General features: G+C 35.5%; 1 protein-coding gene across 17 annotated transcripts in view; it reads right to left on the bottom strand.

Annotated features, from left to right (window-relative positions):
* The window catches only part of CWC27 (CWC27 spliceosome associated cyclophilin), a 271,711-nt gene that overhangs the window by 105,180 nt on the left and 146,262 nt on the right, over nucleotides 1–20,269 (bottom strand). For all 17 annotated transcript variants that reach the window (XR_015148865.1, XR_015148866.1, XR_015148862.1 and 14 more), the window contains one exon: nucleotides 19,573–19,676. Coding sequence is in view for 11 of the 17 variants with exons in the window: in XM_086361937.1 (XP_086218063.1) it covers nucleotides 19,573–19,676 (104 nt within the window). In the remaining 6 variants the exon portion in view is untranslated. The remainder of the gene's footprint in view (nucleotides 1–19,572; nucleotides 19,677–20,269) is intronic.

Raw genomic sequence — 20,269 nt, 5'->3', positions numbered from 1 at the left:
AAGCTATGACCAACCTAGACAGCATATTCAAAAGCAGAGACATTACTTTGCTGACAATAATCTGTCTAGTCAAAGCTGTGGTTTTTCTAGTAGTCATGTATGGATGTGAGAGTTGGACCATAAAAAAGTAGAGCGCTGAAGAATTGATGCTTTGGAGCTGTGGTGTTGGAGAAGACTCTCGAGAGTCCCTTGGACAGCAAGGAGATCCAACCAGTCCATCCTAAAGGAAATTGGCTCTGAATATTGGAAGGACTAATTCTGAAGCTGAAGCTCCAATACTTTGGCTACCTGATGCGAAGAACGGACTCATTGGAAAAGACCCTAATGCTGGGAAAGAGTGAAAGCGGGAGGAGAAGGGGACGACAGAGGATGAGATGCTTGGATGGCATCACCGATTGGATGGACATGAGTTTGAGTAAGCTCCAGGAGTTGGTGATGGACAGGGAAGCCTGATGTGCTGGAGTCCATGGGGTTGCAACGAGTTGGACATGACTGAGTGACTAAACTGAACTGCTAGCTCAAATATAAGCTTTTTAGAATGTCAATAAGCCTGATTCACTATTTGACACTGTAAGATTCCCAACTGATAGAATGTCATTTCCATTTTACAAAAGAAGAAACTGAAGGATAGAGAAAGTAAATAATTTGTCCAAGGTCACATAGGGCTTAAATAATAGATTTATAGCTCAAATTCATATTTGATGGCTTCAGGCCCATGTTGCTAACTATGAATTTTTTATTTTGTATGTTTTCATATATATGTGTATATATGTCTAAAAAAGAGAGTGAGGAGAGAGAAAATCAGGATTTAACTTTAGTTTATTTTGGTATATAAAAATAATACCTACTACTCAGTGAGCACACTATGCCTTTACCTAAAATTTCTCTAGATGCCAATCATTACCAGCTTGTCCATATCTATGTCTAATGGGATCTCCTTGTCCACAACTGCAGCTCCTTCTATTAGCCTCAGAGGCTAGAGTCAGGGGCAGCATGTGACACATGCATGCTCCCAAGGGACTAAGACTTGTGTAGCTACTCAAAATATGTGATAGGCCAATCAGGCTCCTTTCTTGAAAATATGGTGAGACTGAGCCAGTTGGTGGTAGGCAAAAAGATGTGCATATTCAGAGTTAGGATGGGCATTATGATACCATGTGCAACACAGAATTCTACAGGAGATGAAAAAGAGAAGACTGAATAGAAAGAACAGTACAGGGCAGATGTAAAAGGAAAGGCAGAGACACAAAGAGGAAAGGAGACAGCATATCTCTAGGAGGTCAACTTCCGTTTCTGGTCATATTCTGTTCGGTTTCTATCTCTGGGTATTCATGAGATTCCACTGTATGCTTACAAAAATTTCCTTTTCACTTAAGCTAGCTTGAATGGTTCTTGATGCGTGAAACCAATAAAGTATAAACTAGAACAACAGGTCATCCAACTGAATTATCACAGTGAATTACTTATGAGGTAAGGTATTTTCTAGATAAAAAAAAAACAAAAAACTGAGGTTCCGCGAGTAGAAGTAAATTTCCTAAGAAAAGCAACTAATATGAGTGAAAGGACAGGTAAAGTGTGCAGGGCTGCCTGTGGGCCTCGGGAGGAATGGCGAATAAGAGATGGAGGATGAGTCAAGAAGTGGAAGAAGCCAAAGATGATACTAAGATTTTTTAACTTGGCTGACTGAAAGAACAGTGGTGCCATTAATAATACTAGTAGGGGAATTAGGTCAGGGGCTTATTTTTGTGGAGAAGAAAACACATTTAATTTTAGTCACTATTAGTTTTACATGGGTCTGAAGCTCAGAATTTTGGAATTATTTTAAGTAACTGACTTCGCTGAGGTCTTTGTAAAACTAAGTAAATCATCATATATATAGACAAAATTCAGTACTGCACAAGTACAAAGCTTTAAAAAAAGAGATAAACACCATATTTAATCTTAAGAAGAGACTGCTTTAGATTTCTAGCCAGCTTTTACAGTGACAAATTTACTATACCCAAATGACAAAACGGAGCAACAAAATCAAAATGTAGTTATTTAGTTCTATATAGTCAACAGCATGTGTGCACACCCTCAAACAAACATTTATATCTCTAAAGGATATAATAATGTTTTAAATTGTACAGCAAAAATATATGGATATAATGAAAATGACTTGTTTTTATACCTTCCACTTCTCCATGGAACTTAAAGTCCTTTAACAGACATTATCTCACTGTTTTAAGAACTGTTATGAAACAATATGACATTTATACAACACGATTCATTCTCAATGATCCCAAAGGGCTTTACAAACCCTGGAAGAATGACTTTGCTCATGTTCAATACATAACCGCTGAGGGATGGAGGTGGGGTGGGTGGGAAGAAAAGTGGACAGGATTGTGGTGGGTATGCTGTGGAACAGAGCAGTAATATTAAACAACCATTTAAGAAAAGAAGCAAAAGACATTATTAAACTGAAACCAAGAAGAAACAAGCAGAAAAGATTCAAGGTAAGACTGCATTACACTTGTTAAATTAAAGAAAAATATTACTACCAACTGGTCTTATTTTCATATTTTAATCTTATTAGAATGACATATAGATATCTTCAAGATTTATTATTTAAAGACTTCTCTCCTCCTTCCCTCTTTTTTTGGACTGAGACTAGGATGCTGGAAAACAAACACTCAGCTGGAAAAACAGAAAGTGTTTTGTTTTTTTTTTGAATTTACCAGGTGTATTAGTCAGGGTTCTCTAGAAAAGCAAAACCAATATGATTATATGCAGTAAGATATTTACTATAAGGAACTGGCTCACAAGATTATGGAGGCTACGGAGTTCCAAACCTGCAGTTGGCAAGCCTGAGATCCTGTCTGAGTCTGAAGGTCCAAGAACCAAGAGAGTTGATAGTTTAAGTTCTCATCTAAAAAAGTCACAGGTTTGAAACTGAAGAAGAGCTGATGTTTCAGTTTGATTCTGAAAGCAGGAAAAGACTAGTGTCCCAGCTCAAGGTAGTCTGGGCAGGAGTTTTCTCTTACTCCCAGGAAAGTAGGCCTTTTTGTTCTATTCAAGTCTTGAACTGATGGATGAGAGCCATCTACATACACTAGGGAGGGCAATCTCCTTTACTTCTCTACCAATTCAACTGCTGATGTCATCCAAAAACACCCTTACAGACACACTCAGAATAAGGTTTGACCGAGTATCTGGGCACTTCGTGGCCCTATAAAGTTGATACATAAAATTAAACATCACATCAGATTAAGGGCCTTTGTCCTTTCTATGGCAAAATTAACAGAATTCAGCTCTCATATTACACATGCAGTCCATGTAATAATGCATATACAGAAGATACTGCCAGATGCCCTACTTGGAACAAGGAAATATGTTTTCCTGAGGTACTTACGCTGAAAGGCTACAGTACCTCAGTGTGGTTTCCTCTAGTCATAATCACACCAAGGGGACTACAGAAGATGGGTGGTATCTTGGTTGGGCACATGTGTGGAAGCAGAGGGGATTCAGGGGAAGAGCTGAATATCACAAAAAACTGTAGAACTAATCTCCCAGCACCAAGTCATATGCTTATGAGGGAACAGAGCCAATTTTCTGGAGGAATGAGAACATAAGCCTTATAGGTAACTTTGACTATCCGTTTAGCTATGGTAAAAAGGGGAGAACATTCTAAAATACTTGCTGAGGTCCAGAACCTGAAGATAACCTTCCAACACACAGCAAATCCTCTATACTATTACTGCCACTATCAGCACTGCCACCAGAGCCACCACCAAAGATACTGTATACCTTACATGCTCAAACCTAACAATAAACAAATGAAGATACCCATTCACAGAGCAGGAAACTGAGGTAAGAGAGGCCAAGTGTTGTAGGTATGCTTTTTGTTTGCCTAGTGTATTTCTGACTGCTTCCTCTGGTAACAGATCCTGCCCCTGATGACAGAGTGACACACCAATCAGTTGATGTCTGACTTCTGGGAGGTGGGTACACAAGAAAGCTAGAAAGAAGCTAGGGTGAGTCGCCTGGTGACAGATCCTGATAAGAATCCAAGACGTCCTGCATCCAGTGCCTCTGGTCTTCTTGCCCTTCCTGAAGCTTGGCTATTCAGTGTGCTATCTCAGTATCCTATCCTGTGGTTTAAATTGCAGTTGGGTGAGACCAAGAACCTTAAGTAATACCCAGATATACAACTTATCCAAGAGCAGGAGGTATCAGTGGAAGAGCTAATTCTCAAAACTAGATTCTTCTAACTTCAAAGGTTGTACTTTTAACCATGACACCTTTCTTATCTTTGAAAATTGAAATCCTATAGTCTTATCTGCCACCAAAAGAAACTACAGCATTTTTCTGATCATGTATGTATCTTGGCTTCTTTAATAAACTTTTTGAAAACAGTTAAGCTAACATGGAAAATCTTGTAAAACTACTCTGAAAAATACAATTTCATTTTATTGTTGAAAGGGCAAATCTTTAGTAGGCATATTTGAGTTGTGTTATTTGACTACTATATAAAAGAGACACACAAAGTAAGAAAATGATACTTGAGCTGTACTCTTTCTCAACCAGTGAGAAGAAACAAGAGCAAAACCGTCAAAAACCTTCATAAGTTGAAAACCACAGACCTTCTCCTGCAGGTTAATACAATGGAATACAGGTTAATACAATCAAATATTCAGATTCTGCTGGTTCTACAACTGTATGAAATGGGCTAGATGAATCTCTGAGTTTCAGCTTCCTTCTTTATAAAATGGGGATACTAATATCCATCTGTATAGGGTTGCTGTGTGATAACTAAACTCAGGTAAATAATATATAAAACTTTCTAATATACAGCATATATGATATGGTAGCTGCTATTACTGTTGTAGCTGTCATTAAACTGAATCAGGTGAAGGTGGTTAGAGGACTGTCAGGACAAGGATGTTGAGAAGGGTACAGAAAAACAGTTGGAAACCAAAAGCATAGAAGTATCTAATGGATAGGAATTTTTAATTTGTTGTCAGTATCTCTTGGATACGCACATATGTGTGTGGGGGTGTAATCGTATTATAACACAGACACTGAAAAATTCCGGATGTCTGGTGCTGCTCTATCAAAATCCTAAAATTGAATTCATGTGAGTAGGTCTTAGAACCTGATAGTGGACAGAAGCTGGAAGGATTTTGAGGAATTTGTTAATGAAAGCTTCAAAAATCCTGAAGGAACTGTTTGTAGAAGCACAACAATCTCTGAGAATACCACTGGTGAAGCGTTAAAGCAAAATGAGTGTACAAGTTCAAAGAAACTCTATTCAAACAGTCAAGAAGTACGAAAAACTCAAAGGGTCTCCCAGGTGATTCAGTGGTAAAGAATCCGCCTGCTAATGCAGGAGACACAAGAGATGCAGGTTTGATCCCTGAGTCAGGAAGATCCCTTGGAGTAGGAAATGGCAACCCACTCCTGTATTCTTGCCTGGAGAATTCCATGGATAGAGGAGCCTGGCGGGTTACAGTCCAAAGGGTCACAAAGAGTTGAACACAGCAGAGCGTGTGTGCGCACGCACGTGCACACACGGAGGAAGAAACTCAAAGGTCCGTCAACTGATTAGCAGATAAACAAATTACGGTATATCTACTCAATGGATTATTTAACTGTCAGTAAAAAGGAATAAACTACTGATACATGATACAATATGGATACCTTGAAAATATGCTAAGGGAAAGAAGCCAGTCATAAAAAACTAAGGAAAAGATTTCTATATAAAAAATTCAAAAATGAAAAATAAGTAAGCTAGACTTCATCAAAATTTAAGTTTCATTTTTTGAAAAAAAATTAAGAGAATGAAAAATTAAGTCACTATCTGTGAGAAAACATTTGCAAATCATATCTCTGATAAAGGACTTGTATCCAGCATATATAAAGAATGCAAAATCCAGTAAAAGATAACAATAATAAATGGGCAAAAGATTTAAATAGACTTTTCACTGTACTAATGGCAAACAAATTATGAAAAGGTGCTTAACATCATTATTAATTAGAGGAATGCAAATTAAACCACAAGGTAACATTACAAATTATTAGAATGACTAAAATTAAAAGTGACCATACCAGTGTTAATGAGGATGTGGGATAAGAGTGTATCTCACACACTACTTGTAGGAACGTAAAATGGCACAATTAGTTTGAGAAAGTTTGTACGTGAAGTGTGCTAGTTCTTTATGACCCCACGGACTATAGCCTGCTAGGCTCTTCTGTCCATGGAATTCTCCAGGCAAGAATACTGGACTGGGTTGCCATTCCCTCCTCTAGATCTGCCTAACCTAGGATCAGAACCTGGGTCTCCTGCAATGCTGGCAGATTCTTTACCACCTAAGTCACCAGGAAAACAGTTTGGCAATCTTTAAAAAGTTAAGCATACAAATCATAAACCTATCACATGACCTAGTCATTCTACTTCCAGATATATATCCAAGAGAAATAAGACCATACAGCTATATAAAACCTCACAGTAAAAACAAAAACAAAAACCCTTGCGGCATATCTATATCATGGGCTACTTACTATTTAGTATAAAAGGAATAAATTACTGATACATACAATAACATGGATAAATCTCAAAATACTTTTGCTGAAAGAAGCCATGCCCCAAAAGGGTACATTATGTACAAAATATACAATTCTATTTAAATAAAATTCTAGAAAATACAAACTGCTTTATAGTGATAGGAAGAACTTGAGTGGTTGTCTGGGGATTCAGTTCAGTCGCTCAGTCATGTCCGACTCTTTGCGACCCCATGGACTGCAGCACACCAGGCCTCCCTGTCCATCACCAACTCCTGGAGTCTACCCAAACTCATGTCCATTGAGTTGGTGATGCCATCCACCTATCTCATCCTCTGTCATCCCCTTCTCCTCCTGCCTTCAATCTTTCCCAGCATCAGAGTCTTTTCCAAGGAGTCAGTTCTTCCCATCAGGTGGCCAAAGTATTGGAGTTTCAGCTTCAACATCAGTCTGGGGATTGGGGAGGGGATTATCAAGGGGCATGAAAACATACTGGACCTTGAAGAAAATATTATTCTGATCGTGGTGAAGGTTTCACAGGTATACTATTGTTCAGTAGCTAAATTGTGTCTGACTCTTTGTGAACCCCATGGACTATAGCCTGCAAGGTTCCTCTGTTCATGGAACTTTCCAGGCAAGAATACTGGAGTGGGTTGCCATCTCCTTCTCCAGGTATGTACATATGTCAAAACAAGTCAAACTATGAACTTTAAATTATTCCTTAATAAAGCTATTAAATTTTTTTCTGCATTCAAATTAATGTTTGTGGATTCTGTTTGTGACTGGGTCCTTTCTGATACCCACTCAATTTAAAGTAGCTCTCTGGTCAGTGTTTACACTATCCTGTTTTATATTACTCTCTTAGCTCTTACTATCTATTTTATTATTTGTTCATCTGTACTCTTCATTTTAGCATGTTAAAAATATTATCCTGAGTTTCCTTCATTCTTATTTTTCTCTTTCCCCTTACAAGTTATAGAATTATCCATTTAGATAGAAAAGTCAATTTCATTCATTCCTTCTGCAAATATTTGTTGAATACTTTTTATTTTGCGAGTCACTGTGTCAAGTACCAAGCATAGGGAAGGGATGAATCAGCTATGACTCCTGCCTGGCAGGGCACCCTTCCAACTATTGCTCTACTTTACTGCCCTTCATTTTATGGTGAAATCTTAGTTCTCTCTCAAAATCTGGCTCAGATACTTGGTCAGGTTTTTTTCGACCAAATGGATTACTGCCTCTTTAGTTCTTTAGGCTTTGATTTATATTATGTAACAGAATTTGCTGATTTTCTCCATGAATTTATTCTCTCCTCTTACCTTTTAGTGACAGAACCAGCCCTCACCTCCCCAGTCCTAACCTTAAGTTCTAATCAGGCATTTGGCCACTCAACTACATTCTAGCTTTCTGAGAGCTGGGTATGGCCATGTGATTTCAGAACAATATGATATGGATAAAAGTGCTGTGTGCAACTTTGGGTCAACTTTAAGATGAAGCCATTTGTCTGGTACTTGATTTTTCCTCTTCCCTCGTTAGAACACAGACATAAAGGTGAGCAATGTGGACAATGAAAAATCAAAATGAAAAGAAACTTGGTTCTTGAATCACTTGCTAGCCGTCAAGTGTTCACACATCGATGGTCTGCACGAGAGAAATAATCCCCAATTATTTCTCTTGTGTTTTTGAGTCCCTGTCTGCTTCTCTCTCTCACTCTTTTTAATAGCAGCTTCTTTTGTAGCGAATAAAAGCAGCACTGTTAATAGAAACTTTCCCCTGTGGAACTCCTTGTACAAAGTAAGTAGATCTTATTTTCTCAGGATTGGAAGGACATCCAATAAACACCAAGTGACAAATGTCTAACACAATATCATCAAAGCAATTTCCTCATTATCTACCATGTATTATATAAAGGACTAAGAAGTTACGCCAGGAACAATTTATTATTGTAATCCTGTTTTTAAAACTATTTTGTTGATCCTGTTCTTTATTATTTCCTTTTTTCCACTTCATTGTGTTAATTTTGCCTGCTTCTTTTTCTTTTTTAAAGGTTCTTTACATGAGAAGCATTGTTAGTAATTTCCTAAAATAGTACAAGTTTCTGAAGCTATGATTTTTCTTCTAAGTACAGCGATAGACACGTCAACATATTTGGAAATCATTAACTTCAGAATCAGTTGTTATTAATTCTTAACAACTGGATTTTGTCAGAGAAGGTAGGCTGTTTGCAACAGTCAACTGAAACCTTTCTAACTTTCTTCAAGGGTGTTGGCAAAGACTGCATTCTGAAGCTGTTGGGCGCAATATTCTCTATAGGTGTATTATATAAAGTAGGTTAACTGAGTACTCCAAATCTATAGTTTCATTAATTTTTCTATATGCTTTTAAAATCAGTTATTGAGAAAAATGTATTAAATTCTCCCACTATGATGAACTTACTTACTTATTATAGGTCTACCAACTTTTGCTTCATATATTTTGAGTTTGTGTTACTGGGTATACTCAGGTTTAGGACTGTTAAATCTTCCTGGAAAAGTAAATTTTTTGTTATTAGGTAGAGACTCTCTTTAATCATACATTTTGCCCTATGAATTAGATTGTAAAATATATTTAAGATGTTTCTCAGGTAAATAATACATGATCAAATTTCTTTTTTCAACCCAGTTTGACAATCTCGATCTTTTAAAGTAAAGTATTTGACTTTTTGCATTATTTCAGTATAATCACTAGTATATCTTTATTTTATGCCTACTATCTTATTTTGTACCATTATTTTTAATATCCTATCAGACTGCACTTCTTTTTCTCTTTTTTCTTGCTTCCTTTTGGGTTCGATTTTTCCTTAATCCATCTTTTTTCTCTACCAGTTTGGTAGTTATTTTTCCATTCTTTTTTTTATCAGTTTTCTTAAAAATATTAACATGCATATTTACTGTGTTCAAGTCTAAAAGTTAATTTGGGTCTTTATCTTCTTCCCAAATAAGAACCAATACAGGGACCATAGAATGCTTTTCCAAACTTCCTTATCTGCTCCTCAAACTTATATGCTATTGTTATTATGTATTTTAATTTTATTTTTATTGTTAACATAAGACATTATTGTTATTTTATTCATTCAATGTTTCTTCAGATGTACTCATATATTTATTACTTTCCACATTCCTTTCTCTTTGCACTACAGATTTTCCATATGGGCTCACCTTTTGCCTAAAGTATGTCCTTTAGAATTTCTTTTAATGACGGTATGTAGGTAGCAAAGTCTCTCAGTTTTGAAGAACATTTTCCCTCAATACACTGAAGATTATATTCTTACGTCCTCACTTGTTGCTGTTGAAAAATCAGCTCTTCCTTTTTAAAAGATGTCTTTTCTCTACTGCTGCTTTTAAGATCTCTCTGTGATGAATGCTACGAAGTATTAACTTGGTGTGTCTAGAACTGGATTTATTTTTATTTATCCTCTATTCATTTTTTTAAAAAAACTTCTTTACTCTGTGAGTTGATCTCTTTCATTAGTTAAAGAGAATTTTCAGCTATCATCTCTTCAAGTTTTGCCTTTGCCTTTTGATCTCTTCCTAGAATCTGATTAGACATTTAGTAATTTTCTTTCTCTTCTAGGTGTATCATTTGGGGCTGAATTTTACATAATGTTTTCAGATCTACCTTTCAGTTCACTAATGTTCTTTTAAGCTGTGTCTAATTTGCTAAAAAAAAAAAAACAAAAAAAAAAACCTCCTGAGTTTTTAATGTCAACTCTTATATATTTTATTTCAAGGAAATTAACCTTGTTTGTTTTAAAATTTGTTTGTTCTTAATTTATCATTTCTTGAAATACGTTACATATACTTAACATTCAATGTCGGAATGAAGTCCCAAGAATCCGCTCCGGGGTCTGATTCTGTTCTCTGTTGTTTCTATCAGGTTTTTGACAGGATACCTAGATTGGTGTTTGTCTGTTTGTGTTTTCATTCAAAACTACTCTATTTTCTTTTGAATTTTAAGAACAGGGGATGAAAGCAGGTTCCTCTTAAAAAGATTTATGCTTTCTTCTATCAGACTTATGCGGGCACTAAGAATCCAGGACTATTCCCAACTACATTCTTCAATTGGCACTCCAAACTAATGGGAAGACTGCCCTGTGGCTAGACTTCCTAGTAAATGCTCTTGCCCCAAAATACTCTGTGACATGACTCAAGACGGGTAGTTTTCCTTGTAGTCTTCTGATGGGGGATAAGGTGATTTTGTTTATTTCTAATTCTCCCTGCCATTAAGGATGAGATCCTTTGGGCCCCCAACTACATGGGACAGTCTTCTATTAGTCAGCCTCTGCCTTGGGAAGGGCTTGGGTTTTATGTTCTCTCTTGGTAAGACCTCAAAAAACAATGCTTCAGTTCACCCAGTTGAGCAAATGTCACTAGAGTTACAGCTAGACCCGGTGTCCCACTTACTTCTCTTACCTCACACCTTTACTTATTTACTGGTTTGAGTATTTCTTGTGGGCTTTTTTTTTTTTTAAAGCTCATAGGAGCATACGAGAAGTTTTTTTTTTTTTTTTTTTTTTAATAGTATATCCAACATTTTTAGTTGTTTTTAGCAGTAAGATCAGTTTGAACTCAATCTGCTATGTTGTTAGAAATGAACATTTTCTACAACATTACAATTTTTGTCACTCATTCAAAAATCACATGTTTTAGTCTTTGAAAAGGCACAACAAGTATAATGATAAAGTGCTCTTTAAAGGACTCTAGGTGTGTTGAGAAGATCTTAGAAACAATTATTAGCACTAAAGCCAAGGTGAGTTTTAATAAATAACAATTAAAAATTTACAGACTGTACCTACTCAAGATTGGATCAAACTGAAAAACAGAGGTGTAGACAGAGCACTGGACTGGAAACCAGGGGACCTCAGCCCCAGTCCTACTACTGGCCATGTGGCTTTGGGTAAGCCCCTTAACGGGCTGGCCTTTGGCTTCCTATGGGTTTCCTGGTGGCTCAGATGGCAAAGAATCTGCCTGCAGTGCAGGAGTCCCGGCTTCAATTCCTGGGTCGGGAAGATCCCCTGGAGAAGGGAATGGCTACCCCCTCCAGTATTCTTACCTGGAGAATTCCATGACAGAGGAGCCAGGTGGGCTATACAGACCATGGGGTGGCAGAGTCAGACACGACTGAGTGACTAACTCTTTTGATTTTCTATATATAATGGAGGGGTAGGACTGGATGTTCCTCTCAGGACCAAACCTCTGTGACTGCACAGAGCTATGTGATGTAGAGTATACTCAACATAGAAGTTTCTGATGTCATGGCATTGCTTAAGGCTAGCCTACTTTCACATTTTAAACATACTGCAGCATGTTTTTAAAAAGCTTACCCACTGGTGAAGCCATTTAAAAACATCAATATAGACTACTTTTGTACTTCAAACAAATTCTTAATGATTCTTAATATTTTGACATCTTCTTAGTTCTGAGAACTTGATTATTCTCTTTGTCCTATCTGGTATTTCAAAATTTTTAATGTAGCTATTAACATAATTTATGGATTATCTGGCTTTTGCATGAAAAATTACTATTACTCAAAAGCTGCATCTGAATAATCTGCCAGGAGTTTATGTGAAGAATTTTGAAAACAGAACCATTTAAAACTGTCAGCATATTGCATTAATCATTAAAAAAAAAAAAAAATTGACCTAATACCACACAGATTAAATTGTCCCAAGTAAGTTTTAATGCAACATATTCACAGGTTTACACTATAAAGTTGTGAAAAGAATATCTTTTTCAAATTTGATTAAGTGCTGTAAGATGTTGAAGAAACTCAGCACTCAAATGAGTTATATGTTTGATGTCATTTTTGGCAAAGCCTCAGAAAATGTCACATAAAAGAAAAACATCTTACTTAAAATAAGGTCTTGACAGCAGTCTGGAATAGTTAACACCACCATTCCCAAATGGAATTGCTGGTTATAATCAAACTTTTAATGACGGTATTAGTTCCTGCTTTGAGAAAATTTAAATACCCAAACAAAATAAAATAACAATATGTGCACGCACACATACACAGCCCTCACCTCTTTTATTTTCTAATGTGGACAAATTTTTAGTTATTTCAATTCAAGCTCCAAATATCTTACAGATTTATCAATGGCCACTTGGGAAATGACAAGATGGCAATCTACCAGGCAATGTCAGTCTTCTTGTTTTAACTTATGAGAGGTACAAATAATTCCCATCAGCAGTGCAGATGGAGTCCCTCACATCTTCTAAACCCTAGAACTGAGAACAGTGGGAAATTTGCATCTCTCATTTACATTTATACAGTCTTTTTCATCTTCTAAAGTCTACACTATCAGATATGAGAGAATGAAGAGGAAGAAATGCCCCTAAAAGCAAGTTGTCCATTTAAAAGTTAACAGTCAATTCACTTGGAAAGTTTGAAATATATATATATTACAAAAAAGATTATGATAAAATAAGATTATGGAAAACAATACACATGTGTTTCTGGCATGAAGATTAAAAACTACAGAAACATAAATATCACAAAGTTAACCATGGCTATCTTTGGAAGATATATTATGGAGTGGTCTTTCTTTTTCTCATTTATACTTTTCTATATTTCTGCTATCTTTGCAAAGGACATACATTACTTTTACAATTGGGAGAAATAACATACTTTTTTTTTCTTTTTAAAAAGAGACAGTTATGGCCAAAGGTTAATACTTACCTGAATCAATTAACAAACCTATATTTAATGGGTTAGGAATGGCATTGATATTAAAAAGGAAGCTATTAAAAAAATAGCTTAAGGTTTTTGTCAAATTTCCAATATTGGAATTATGTCAATCACCAGGCAAAAAGAATGCTTATTAAAAAACTATATTAAGACAGCGAAGGGCAGCAAAGAGGTATTCCTAATACACTGGTTTTTTAAAGTACCAAGAGATGAGAGTCCTAAGTAACTGCTAGGAGGTCTGCAAGATGGCACAGAATTCAAGAAAATAAAATTAAATATGCCCACAATGTATAATTTTAAAGCACAACAAGATTTGTTCATGGTGGCTAGTGAAAAGTCTGAGAAGGACTGTCTAAAAAAGAACAGAGTTCACTATGGACTCACAAATTAAAGACAATCATCTCTTACTTTATAGAAGATTAAATTCTTGGTCTAATTGTGAGGGTATGTACATCTTTATACTTGTTACATACTTTTAATTAAAAGTCTTTATTATTTTAAAAAGTATATTTTTGAAAAACATACTGTTAAAATAAACATGATTTCTGGTACGTAAAGGTAGTAAACTGCGTTCAATAAGATTTCACTTGACAGACTGTCCTGACTATAGAAGGAAGCTTCATTTTTCCAGGACTTCTAGGAAATGAAGGATTCCACACAATTAATTATTTCAGATAAAAAAAAAAATCTTATCTTTAGCTGATTAAAATAATTAAAAACAGTTTTTCAATCAAGTTAGAACCACTGCCCATTCTCTGCCTTTTTCAACAGTAATAAACAACATCTAAACTTTTCTTAATGAATCAGGGCTATTAAAATGAGCATCAATAATTTGAATATTGACATACTTTCAAATATAGTGAAGTATCATCTATAGTAAATATGTCCATAACATTCCACTACCATCTTCCTGTGTTTCCTCACCTAATGTAAAGTGTTCAGTATCAACTCTTACTGCTACCTGAATGGATGTCCCCAGCTGTATCTTTATCTCTCATTTTAAAAAATTTTATTTTCTTTTTAGTTCAATAAAATGGCTAAGAAGATCCACAGGGCAGTCCTGCCCTGGGTTTTCCTTTGCTTATTTATTTTCTAGTCCTTGAGATATACTTTAGATATACTGTAGAAATCTGTTAAAAGGAGTCAGTATAGAAAGAAACATTCAACTTAGGAGATTCAGGAAAAAAAAAAAAAAAACATCAAATTTTCCCTTTTAAAGAGGACTGTCCCACACTTGTATTACTCTTTAACTTTTTTTGAAATGTAAAATCAGATAAACAATTGTTAGTACCACGCTCAAAGTTAAGAATCTATAGACTATTACTGACGGTGGTACTGAGAGGCTTTCTATAAGTCAAGGGCAAATATACTTTCACTTTTCTGTGTAAATAACATTAAAAGTTAACAATACAGTAAGAGTAGACTATGGGAAAAATAGGTCTGATACTTCTAGCCTCCAAGAAAAAAAATGATGACTTAAGACTCCCTGAAGAGAGTTCACTGCTGTGGCAAATAGGACCAGTTTGATCAGAGAGGAATTAATTATACATGGTATCAGGCACAACACAGAGCTAACATTCCACAATGGTTTCTGTTTCTTATAAAAACCAAGATTAAGCTAGTTTAACATAATATGTTAGAGAGACAAAAAGTAGTAAAAAAAAAAACAAAAAAAAACACCACACTATATACTTTCCCAACCTATCAAGCCTGAAGAGCCTTAGTCTGACTTAATCCAGCATTAAAAAGACAGTTTGAAGAAACCTGAAATGGCCCAGTGCAATTTGAGAGGTACTAAGCACCTCAGGGATGTGTTTCATGAAGAGGCTTTAAAATTCTTTCTTGATTTACAAGCTCAGATTGCTCTTCCTCCTCTAATTTCTGGCACTAGTCATACAGCAGGTATTGTGTGCCTGGAACTTTGAAAAGAGGATCTGACACCTTATCTCCCTAAAGCTGATTAGATAATATGTCCAAACATGTATCTCTATGTGACTGTGTTCAGTTTGGTACTGGTTTTGATATGATGAAACCTAAAGAAATCTGGAAAGGACTTAGAGGCATAATTTAATGAAAAGGATTATATAGTTTATTAAAGAACTTGACAGAGCCAACCCAGGAAACCAACTCTATCTCCAATTAACTATCAATCTTACTTGAAATTTATTACCCCCTACAAAAATCCTATGCACAGGCCCGGATGATTTACAGTGGGACTAAAGAGACTCCCAGGCTGTAAACAGACTGTCCTGCAGTACATCTCTTTTGACACTGCTGGTATCTAAAGTAAAACACCACATTCCCTGTTTACTTAAATTGGGATCTTAGAGCCTACTGCAGATTCTGTATTCAACTAAGAAATGTAACTGTTTTGAATTTTAGAATCAAATTTCACATTACTATAAAAATTCTCATTATATGACTATAATAGTGGCTTTATTCCTTCACATTCTAGTTCTCTAATTTACTGAAGCCTTCTTTTATACATTATCTGAAGCCTTTAGAAACTAAATAGGTGGCAAAGCAATGGCAAAAATTATGAGGTTATATTTATGTAGTGCTCTTCTTCATACATAGAGGCATAAGTACATCTGTTACCTCACCATATCTCTGTGATAGAAGAAAGAGCAGAACTTGAGCTTTACTGGGAAGACTTAAGGGAAAAATGGATGGCCCCATATTCAATTTTACTACATAGGGAAGCTTTTTTACTACACTAGTGTTAAAAAAGATTTATACATTGACTCAATTATATGTACATGCTTTCATACTAGGACAGAGATGTTAAGAGGCTTCTGGTTTACAGACCAATATTCTTTTCTGGGGAACAGCTTTGTTGAGGCATAACTAGCATACAAATGAGCTGTACATGTTTGAACATGCACAGTTTTATGGGTTTGAACATGTGCATATACTCATGGCCACTATCACTATAATCAGGTAATATAAAAATGGCAATGTATTTAGAATTGCTTAATTGTATGTGGCCCAAAGTATTTATCAATGTAAAAGTAACAAAGACTTTTAATTATTTTATTTTCTGTCATAATGGAACTGAAGGAATTAATAAAGAATAAATACAGTAAAACATTAAAAAAGCAGACCTTATGTTAAGATTATATAAAATCTTATCTTAGATTTTCTATATGGAGAAACAGATGGATCCTGATTTCAAAGTAACTTGCCTCAGGTAATAGAATAGATTTAGAAGCAAAACTGGTTAAAATGAAAAAAGTGAAAGTTAAAGTACTAGTCACTCAGTCATGACCGACTCTTTGCGACCCCATGGACTGTAGCCCACCTGCCCCTCTGCCCGTGGAATTCTTCAGGCAAGAATACTGGAGTGGGTTGCCATTCCCTTCTCCAGGGGATCTTCCCAACCCGAGGGATCAAACCAGGGTTTCCCCCATTGCAAGCAGATTCTTTCCCATCTGAGCCACAGATCTGGCTAAGGATCTAGCTCAGGAAATTCGACAGAGATGATAAAACTAAGGGAATTATTACTCCCTGATCAAAGGTGATTTCCTAAGACGACAGAAGCCCTGACGAGAGCACCACAGCTACTAGAGCGCCTGCCTGCGCGGAACACCTCCGTTCACACACGACAAAACTCGGGAAACCAGAGCACGGACAGAAGCACGCAGGAGCTTTCCTGTTCTTATGGGTCTCTTGCCAAGTGCTCTTAATGTGGAAGTAATACATTAAATTCCAAAAGAAAGTGGCAGTAGTCAGCAAGTATTAGACTTGCCAAATCAATTCATAAAATCAGGAAATACCACTACTGGAAGCTTTACTTAAGAATGCAAATACGTAGTTCACACACACATACTTTTTAAGAAAGAATATAATTATAAAAATACAACTGTGAAAACACAGTTAAGGAAAGCTCATTGTGAGATTTAATTTATGTCATATTTATATGAGCTATATTGATTAGAGTCTTTAATTCTAACACTGTATTAAAATTCATATTTTCAGTTTGTAAGTCTGGACAGAGAACAAAATAAAACCACGAATAACTATATTTCTCTTACAAATATAAAATTATTATTTTTATATAGCACTGTAAATTTATTAAAGGTCTTCTGATTACCTAATTCGGAGAAGGCAATGGCACCCCACTCCAGTACTTTTGCCTGGAAAATCCCATGGACAGAGGAGCCTGGCAGGCTGCAGTCCATGGGGTCGCGATGGATATATTATTATACATATAATATAATATATATAATAATATACACAAATTTATATTAAATATTATATGATAAAAATATTTTCATTTCAAATAAAAATAATTTTTATTATTTCAAAATAACAAAAAAATAAAAAAACTTTAGCCCATTTTTAGCCCATTCTGAGACTAAAAGAAAAATGACAGCAACCAAATGATTACAGTTTTAGAGAAGCTAATTTTAACTGTCTTTTAGATTTAGGGAAAATCCAGGTATTTCTAGATGATACAAGAAAAATTAAATTCAGAAAATTACCAATATAATTCTCTAATTGCAGCATAAAAAGAGTTTTAATCTGGTTAACTTTCATATAAACAGACTGAAATAAGCTCCAGAAGACTCTTTTTTTGTGTTAAGAAATCAATGTTTTAAGACTCAAATCTTTCTTTACCTAATTGTATTAAGTATTTCAAAGGCAGATAAATTACAACAGCACTGTTTACATCTAATATAAGTCTTAACCATACAGCTCTATTTCAGAAACTTCCTACTGCAGTTCTTTCACTTCTTTGAGATCATAAACTACAAAAGCAAGAACCATCCATTACCAACTTCACAGTATATCATGGACTTTGAGATGGAGTGTGGGAATAACAATTACTAGCTCAGAAAAGTAAATGACAACCCACTCCAGTGTTCTTGCCTGGAGAATCTCAGGGACAGGGGAGCCTGGTGGGCTGCCGTCTATGGGGTCGCACAGAGTCGGACACGACTGAAGCGACTTAGCAGTAGCAGCAGCTCAGAAAAGAATAAAAAAATGAAGATCTTCCCAGTTAAAAGGAATTACTTTCATATATTTAGAGTGCTTTTTAATTATAAGAAACAATCTCCTGGGAAAATTATACACAAACTTAAAGAATCCTTATTGTACTTCTTCAAACCTCAATATTGCCAATATATCTTCTTTCTATTCTGGGTCACATTTTACCAATATTATCTAGTCACATATATAACTTTATCCTTTTTTTAAAATTCAGTCTATAATTTGTGTCATTTGGATGAGTTAACTTTTTAATAATTTGTTTCATTCAAACATATTTTGGCAATTTCAAGTTCTTTATCAAGTACCTGCCTTTACAACAATAGTCATTGGGAACATGGTGCAAATCATCTAACAACTTTGAGCTTTAGAGGCTTATGTAGTATAACTGTGTTACTTAAAATAAATAATAATCACATGGTCAAATGCTGTACCACTGTTTGGTATTGGAATGTGTATTCTTTAAGGTTAGATGTTACATCTTATGCTTTGAATTATCTCCAGTCACTATTACAGAACCTAGTATCAATTGATAAAATTATTCATGCTTTCCAAAAGCATAAGAATACACAAGATATATGCACAAAGCAAATTTATTAAGCCAAATTTAGTGTACATTATTAAAGATAATTAAATTTCTGACCATGTTCACCAAATCTACAATGTATTTTACTATTATGAAGATAAGACAGATTTGAGGGTTCCAATTGCTATTTTGGAAACTGAACATTACATGTTTCATAGCTGAAATAGTTTCAAGGTCTTCAGTGCAACAGCTTTTCTGAAGCTGTTCTAGCTTAATAAAAAAAAAAGTACAATAAAGAAATATTTAACCTCTGTAAAAAGCAGGGTATTATTCTGATAAGCTTTTGATCATTTTTATCAATGTTTTAGATTTTCTGTACTTAAATAAGAGCAAAATAAACACAAAACAGGAATTTGTATTTAATACTATTCAAACAATGTATGAATAATGTTTATACAAGTGCCAAATGTAGGGCCTAAACACTTTTATTAAATGTTTTAAAGGGTACCCAATGTTTAAAAAAAAAAAAAAAAAAGAACACTCTATCCTGTGCACTTCTAGATATGTGCTATGACAACATAAGTTTTGCCTGATGTTAAGTACTCTCTTTATTAAGGAACAGTAGTTATGATCACATTTGATTGAATGTCCTTCTCGGACAAAAGTCCTAAGTGAAACAATTTTATTGACTAACTAGCCAAACAAAGTAATAAACACCACCACCACTCAATTCAGGAAGGAGAGAGGGAAGAAATACCAAGTGAAAATATAAGCTTGATAACCGTGCTTACCTTCACTTCTTTTTTCTGCTTGATTTGTGGAATTTTCTGCTTTCTTCTGTTTTGCTGCTAAGAGTTCCCGCTTTAATTGTCTTGCTTCTTTTCTGAGCTCTTCACTACAAATCAAAAACAATTATATAAGTTTATAACAGACTGAGAAAGTTGTTTAGCAAAAAAACCTAAATCCAGTTGTCATGTACAGTAAGAAAACATGAATAATATAATTCATTTTGTTTCTGTGTATGTGTATTTATGGTATGGAAGTGAAATGAAGTGACAGCCACTCAGTTGTGTCCGACTCTGCGATCCCAGGGACTGTAGCCTGCCAGGCTTCTCTGTCCATGGAATTCTCCAGGCAAGAATACTAAAGTAGGTTGCCATTCCCTTCTCCAGGAGATCTTCCCAACCCAGGGATTGAACCCAGGTCTCCCTATGGAAACATACTTAAAAGATATATTAAAAGTTGTGATTTCACAAAAGCAATATATTGTGAAACTGAAGTCTCTCAGTGGTGTCCGACTCTTTGTGACCCCATGGACTGTAGCCTACCAGGCTCCTCCGTCCATGGGATTTTCCAGGCAAGAATACTGGAGTGGGTTGTCATTTCCTTCTCCAGGAGATCTTCCCAACCCAGGGATTGAACCCAGGTCTCCCACATTTCAGGCAGACGCTTTACTACGAAATATAGGGGCATCCCAGGTGGCACAGC

This window comes from Bos grunniens, chromosome 20, assembly GCF_055505025.1.
Source record: "Bos grunniens cultivar Pamir isolate PY7600 chromosome 20, Bosgru_T2T1.0, whole genome shotgun sequence".
NCBI lineage: Eukaryota > Metazoa > Chordata > Mammalia > Artiodactyla > Bovidae > Bos > Bos grunniens.
This window is presented reverse-complemented; position numbering and strand designations above follow the sequence as displayed.